We start from the raw sequence: 7,341 nt of genomic DNA, 5'->3' as shown, positions 1-7,341 counted from the left end.
GTCAAAAGTACCGGTCAGAAGTATATATATATATATATTGCATTTATAAAAATATCTTGCTGTAATACACTGTTCTCTATGGCTCACGATTTTATGAAAAATAATCAGACTTTTTATCTTTCTTTGTCATTTTGTGTACAAAGATTGAAGGGGAGCCTGGGAGGATAAAAGCAAGGCAAGGCAGAGAAAGAGTGTGTACTCATACAGTATGTCTACGCCAGCCCCTTGATCAATGCCTAGGCTGAAAGCGTCATTCTTGAGGAGCTGTTTAAAAAGGGACGCCCTCTCTTTGTGGTCTGATTCATTGAAGGGCCATTGTCCCCCTCTTTCACTTCCACTCACAATGGTGGGGACCATTTGAAAAACAACAGTAGATTAACTGCACTGCCAGTGTATTAAAGTCTGAAGAATGGCCCCTCTGAGGCATAGATCAATGTCATTCACTCTTTTGCATACACAGGGGCAGTCCTCGGCCCCAGAGAGGTGCAGGTTACTGGCCGTGCTCCCCGTTCAATGAGTTTCATTAGAATGAAACTTTGAAAATGTGTCTTAATGTGGCAGAGGCATTTCTTTCTTTCTTTCTTTAAATAGAGGCTTTTTGTTCATTCAAAATATCTCTGAAATATTACATATTTTGATATAAAAACACAATTTATACATTAGAAATATATCTATATATATTTCCACTCATTATAAGATTCAAATTACTTTTGCCATCATCTAGCACTAACTTTTAAACTAAATATATAAGGGATAGATTATTGCAAATATTTTACCCTTTAAGGGTTATCTCTTTAAGTGCACTCTCATATTCTGATTGGCTGGCAGGTGTGCATTAAAATCGTTTCTGTCATGACAATTCTCAGAGGGATTGGCATGGTAATGTACATGACAATGTTAATGTATTTGGTCTTGGCAGAATAGATCTGCTACGCTGCTGCTGCTGCGGCAGAGCAAGTACCGAGACTTGCTACTGCCAATACATCCACAACATGCTGCTGTGAGCATGTAAGAAATATTGCTGTTGCAAATATAAAATACTTGAAATAACCCCCATATAGCATACATGAATCACCTCATAGCAGATCTATACAGGTGGAGCTGGAGAAGGTGGAGGGTTACTGAAGCTAGCTGCAACTGCTACTGCAAGCTCTAATCATATATTTGAATGTTGAGCAGCGAGCTCATTGGCTACAGATACAGGAGAGAACCAATCAGCTGTGCCATGTGATAATGTGATATCCTTATGTCAGATTGAGAAGCGCCATCTAGAGTTTCATGCCAGAACTCTGTATTTAATGCACAGGTAATTCCAAGTCAGTTTAATCACCATTTTATATTAATGCGCTGCTTTCATTGACACACATACACACACACAAACACACACACACACAGAGAGAGAGATCAGAGATCGCGCTTCGCACATACAAAATCATTCAGGAGCACAGAAACTTATTGTCAACACTGTCCCGCGACATTTATTAATAAAATGGCTTAGATATTGAATCGCTGCATTATATTCCTTAGCAACAAGGAGATAAAAACGCTATATAATTTACGAAACGAACAGCTTCATTATTTGTAGAGAGAGACGCTCAGACAGGTAACTCACACACACAACTGCCATCTCTCTCTCTCTCTCGATTGATAATTAATTCAAATAAATGTTATAATTAATTATTTCAAATAAATGTGATCTTAACACACTACTTCATGTTTGTGTCTGATTTGAAGTGGGCAGAATGCAAGAGCTAACGAGCCGTAACTGACGAAAATAACCGTCATTTTTACCCTTCCGGTCAAATATTGCGCTGCTAAGATCATTACCAGCTTTAACTTGTCAATGCTGGCAAATGACCATGGTATAAGCGGGGTAATGCTAAAATTATTTTAATGCACTCCGCTTCGCGTCGGGTGGTTCTTGGTTCCAGATTGTTCATTAAAATCGTTTCATACACAGCTAGCCGTGCATTATCCCTTACATATCAACCAGTTTTCATTTATTAGACATGAAATTAAAAGTTAGCTTAGTGGTATTGGCCAGAATTTCAGTGCACTTATTTTTATTCTTATTATTTCAGGTTTGGTTCAGCAACCGTCGAGCGAGGTGGCGTAAACAAGCTGGAGCTAGTCAACTGGCGGCATTTAACCACCTGTTACCTGGAGGGTTTCCACCCACAGGCATGCCCACTTTACCAACATACCAGCTTCCTGAGTCCGCTTATCCTTCAACAACATTACCACAAGGTATGTTAACCAATGTTTTTTTTTTTTAATAATTTGACCCTTTTTTGTGTTTACTTAATACTCAACAAACACATCTCATACATCAGTGTTTCCCAACCGGGGTGCCGTCTGTCAAGAGCAGGGGTGCCGTGTAAAAAAATCAGTTTTTAATATTTTTAAATTGCTAAAATGTTCAAAAAAGCATCTATTATATAATATCCATTTCTGATGTCGCCAATAATTAGAGATGCACCGAAATTTCAGTTGCCGAAAATGAGTTCACCGCTCAGGTTTCACTTTCATGTGGTGTGACGCTCTGCGTATTATCCCACTCTATGCTTGTACGCTCTGCTCAGTCGCTCCACTTGTATACCGTTCATGCTCATCGGAACAGCAAAGTCCACTCAAAAAATGAGCCGACAAGAAACATCGATGTAGTACAGTATTGTTTCTGTCTGCAATAGCCCTACTGTGCTGTAACATGGTGTGGTATATGGACAACTCTGGTAACGCTGTCCTCTCATTCATTGATCTACTAACCGCTATGTTATGCTCACGTGTTCTGAAAATAATAGCTTTTTTCCCAAAATTTCCAAAGGGTGCCGTGACTAAAAAAAGGTTGGGAAACACTGTCATACATGACTCACAATAAAACGAACGCTCCCATGATGCATTTGAGAATAGTTTTCTAATTAAATGTGCTGTTCTTCCCAGACGGCAGTGGCACGGTGCATCGGCCCCAGCCCTTGCCCCCCTCCACCATGCATCAGGGCGGGCTCTCGAGCGACAGCAGCTCCGCCTATGGCCTCTCGTCCAACCGCCACAGTTTCTCCTGCTACACCGACACCTTCATGAGCCAGTCAGCAAGCAGTAATCACATGAATCCCGTCAGCAATGGACTATCTCCACAGGTCAGTAAGGGACACTGGCCACAGTGTTTAAATACTCCTCTCTACAGCCACATGTCAAGGAGTCTTTCAAGTGGAATTACAAGACCTCTCTGAAGATAAAACAGCATATTCTTTGTGCACTGCCATGTACTTCCTGTGATTAGATGCCTCTCATGTGTACTGAGCAGACATCATCTTCTATTGGATGATACCCTGTTGTACTCGTGAAGTGTTTATAAGATAATGTTTTCTAATTAATATTCCTTTGTTTTACCCACTCTCCTAATTAAAATAAAGATTTAATTGTTTGATTCTAAGAAAATTAGTTTTGAGACAATACAGGATACCCTAAAGAGAATAAATCCCATATGCAGTCAAAGCTGCTAGCACTGCGTAATCACACTAAACTAATGGATCTGTATGTTTAATTGTCTGGAAGTAGTTTTCAAGTGTTAACAGACATTTGAATAAGTCAGGATGTTTTAATTAACTAGAACGTAGCAAAAAAGTATGGTCTTGTCTTGCTCTGATACATCTTTGAGTCCTGTTGAATTTCAGTATGCCATAGAGGAAAGTTATAAAACGGGAAGCCAGTAAGGCTTTTGTAAATTCAATTTAATTTTTTTTGTTCTAGTGAAATTACATGCTGGTTTTGTTCTTGTGTTTCTGTGCAAAGATTCTTGTTATAGACATTATATAGCATTCGTGCCTGCTACCTTGTATAACAAATAGGGCTCTTTTGCTCAGGGTTGATTTCTAAAATCTAAATAAAAGGAAAATGGCTGCCATTGATGCACATCATTGGTAAAGAGTGTATTACAACCAATTATTCACTATTAGTGGGCAGTTCTGTCTGCATTTGTCCACAATTACCCCCTTGTTCACATGTTTTATGGCCGCCGCTGCCCCCCCCACAAAATATTTCTCAAAGCAGATTGGAAACTGGTATTGCTTTTTTTTGAGAGGAAAGAATTAGGGATTTGATGACAAAAAAGAGATTTTCTCTTGTACTGCGGAGTTGGGGGATAACATAAGCGTTTCTCAGCATGTTTGATTGTTAATCATAGTGGACGGGCTTTAAGTACTAATGCTTTCGCTGCAAACCTGCATAAATAACTGAACATGGCTTGAGCATTTTTGTGCAGTTTTTGGGGGGAGTGTTAACAACCAGAAATAGATTAAATATAAAATAACAGCTCTCTTTTGTTTTACACTATAGATTATTTTATTTTATTTTATCAGCAATTTTAACCGTAATTGTAGTTGTTAAAATCATTATTACAATTATATTTTTCTTCAAGGATTACATTTTTTCCTCCATGGGTTTTGTATGAATCCCTTACTAAAATGAAGATGGTACACCCTCCATCCGACCCCTCCTCAGCCCCCTAACCTCCGCACCCCTGTCCAGCCCCTCTCACCCATCTCCACATGTCACATGTGGCTATTCCATCAGGCCCTTATTGTAGGAAAAATTAATGTTCTCTTTGACAGGAGTATCATAGTTCAACCCCAGCATCACACTGTGCCTCAATGTCCATGAAAGGGCCGCCAGTGCCCCACAAGGCAAAACCCCCCATTCTTCTCAGCTACAGGGAGTCCACATTGCAGTCCTTACAAGCTTGTTTTTGTACATCACAATTTTCTCCATCATTTGTCTAATCTATTGTCTTTCTTTTACTTATAATCCCCCCTCTAGTAATTTATTTTAACACATTAATTTTATCTTCAATGAAGACCGTTCATGCAAATCAATGCAAATAAGTGAGTGTGTGCAAGATTCTGTAGAGTATTATGTGGTGCAGTTTGTATTATGCAGAGAGTGCCGTTTTTCCTAATGCGTGTCAAATAGTAGAGGACTGTGGGATTGCACACAGAGCTTTTTGTTTGGTTTATTTGCTTGGGAAATCTTATCAGCCATTTTAAAAGCTCTATAGCCTAAAGTTGTTGTCATAGTAGTGTAATGGGCTTCTCTCATTTGTCTGGACAAACCCTTCTTTGACACTGGTGACACTTGAATTTTCACTGCTTCTTTGTGGCACATCTAACTGACAGTTTCAAATTTATCCTGCTTATTGTTTTCCATTAATTAAACATTTGTGTTTACCTCAGTCTCACATTAGAGCGTTTACCTCAGTATCACACCTGCACATTAACAGTATTTATTGTAACTTGATTGCTTACACAATGGCAAGAAAATTAATCACATGATAGAAAAAAAATGGCCTAACCCATACAGAAATGTAATATATGACATATTGACATATAAGTTTATAACATATATAAAATCACTGTTGTAAAACTTGTATATGTACAGATGTTAATAATATTTATATATTATGATTTTTATATGGACTTCATGTAGCAACCATATATGTCAATATTAATAAATAAATAAATATTACATACATATTTGTGTGGGCTAGAGATATATGTCAATATATGAATTGGTTCCAATTTCTAATAGGTTTCATATATGATTTTGTAATCTATGATATATTACATTTGTGAATGTAAAAATTTGCCATATATACACAGAAACACCTGGATATGTTGATCTAGATTTATGTATTTATTTATTTATTTATTTAGAACCTGGCTTTTAGTTTAGGAAAATGTGAGAAAGATGTGCTCATTTTCAGTTGTGCATTTGTCAAATTGTGTGGATGGACTGCTTTGCAGCTTCTATCGAGTGGAGAAAACTTGTGGATGTCAGTAAATGTGCTGTGATGGCCGCGTGCCAGAATGAAATGCAACCCTGCTGGGTTCACAACACCAACAGGTGCACAAGCCTCTCTCACTCTTCTCATGTGCCAGCTTTCTCACTGCACCTCTGGAAAACACATTAAACAGCACTGCAGCTTAGTTCGGATGAAAATTATGCAATGCCAGACCTAATCTCCATTAAGCCCACTTTTGGACCGGGTCAGAGCTATGGACAGAATTCTATGGCCTTGACTGCATGTCTTTTCAGTGTTTCATCCGCTGATGGACATTGAAACCAGTCCAAACATTGGACATGTGGAGAAGGAATGAATGCGGTAATAAAGCCGTAGGCTGCTTTACTACAACAGTCACTCCTCCTCCTCCAACAGATGCTTTGTGCAGGTGGCTGATTGGGTTTTACAGTGGGAGATGTTCTGCTATGGTTGTCTGATATATGCAGTGTTTTTGTTGTTAGTTGTTGTAACTGGAGAAGAAAACAACACACACCCGTTTTAATGAACAGGTTTTACTAAAACCAACCATTCAGTATAATCAGTCATGCTTTTTGTTTCGGGCCCCGTAGCAACAACGCCACCCCTCAAGGCACTCGAGTCATCTAGTAAAGCTTCTAGTGCCAGTATTATTGAGCATTACTGCAATTTCACTCTGCAACATTAGTGTCAGGTTGATTGGACCGTAACTGGTAGTTATTGTGCGAGTGCATTATTAACAAAATTTGAGTGATTAAAACAATTTTGTTATTTTAGTAATTTCTTTTTTATTCTTTACAATTTTTTATATTTATAAACATTTAATATTTTATTATAATTCATTTATATTTATTTTTACATTTTATATTTACTCTTTTAGAAGATTTTTTATATGTATTAACATTTGTATTAATTTTATTTATTGACTTAGATTATTTGTATATTTATTGACATTTATATTTTATTATAACAATACATTTATATTTATTCTTACTTTTTTATTTACTCTTTTAGGATACTTTTATATTTATTTTCATTTATATATATATATTTTTTTTATTATTGTCTTGGGAGCCTTTTATATGCATTTTCATTTATAATATTTTTTATTTATTCTCTTAAAAAATTATATTTATTAACATTTATTTTTTTATTATAATACATTTATATTTATTGCATTTTATATTTACTTTTTAAGAAAATGTTTCATTTATATTTATTCTGTAATTATTCTCTTGAATTATTTTTTAAATATATTTTTTACATTTATCATAATACCTTTTTATTTATTCTTAAATAATAAGAATTATTTTTGAAATAAGAAGAATTTATTCTTTACTTATGTTATATTATTACTTATTTTCATTTATATTTATCAATTATTTTTATATTTATTCTCTACATTTTATTTAATATTGAATAACATTATTTTTCTTTTAGAGGGAAATTTCATGAAACCATTTAAGGGATTTATCAGTGTATAAGACAGTAACAAAATTTAAACATTAAACATATATATATATATATAT

The 7,341-nt window shown here is 36.0% G+C and overlaps 1 protein-coding gene across 5 annotated transcripts in view; it reads left to right on the top strand.

Moving 5' to 3' along the window:
* LOC107593389 (paired box protein Pax-7-like) overlaps positions 1-7,341 on the top strand; it is a 66,023-nt gene that overhangs the window by 38,005 nt on the left and 20,677 nt on the right. For all 5 annotated transcript variants that reach the window (XM_016283099.1, XM_016283096.1, XM_016283097.1 and 2 more), the window contains exons 7-8: positions 2,082-2,247; positions 2,941-3,137. In XM_016283099.1, the coding sequence (XP_016138585.1) occupies positions 2,082-2,247; positions 2,941-3,137 (363 nt within the window). The remainder of the gene's footprint in view (positions 1-2,081; positions 2,248-2,940; positions 3,138-7,341) is intronic.

This window comes from Sinocyclocheilus grahami, unplaced genomic scaffold, assembly GCF_001515645.1.
Source record: "Sinocyclocheilus grahami isolate Dianchi unplaced genomic scaffold, SAMN03320097.WGS_v1.1 scaffold170.1, whole genome shotgun sequence".
NCBI classification, from domain to species: Eukaryota; Metazoa; Chordata; class Actinopteri; order Cypriniformes; family Cyprinidae; genus Sinocyclocheilus; species Sinocyclocheilus grahami.
The sequence above is the reverse complement of the archived record's forward strand: the minus strand, read 5'-3'. Positions and strand labels throughout refer to the sequence as shown.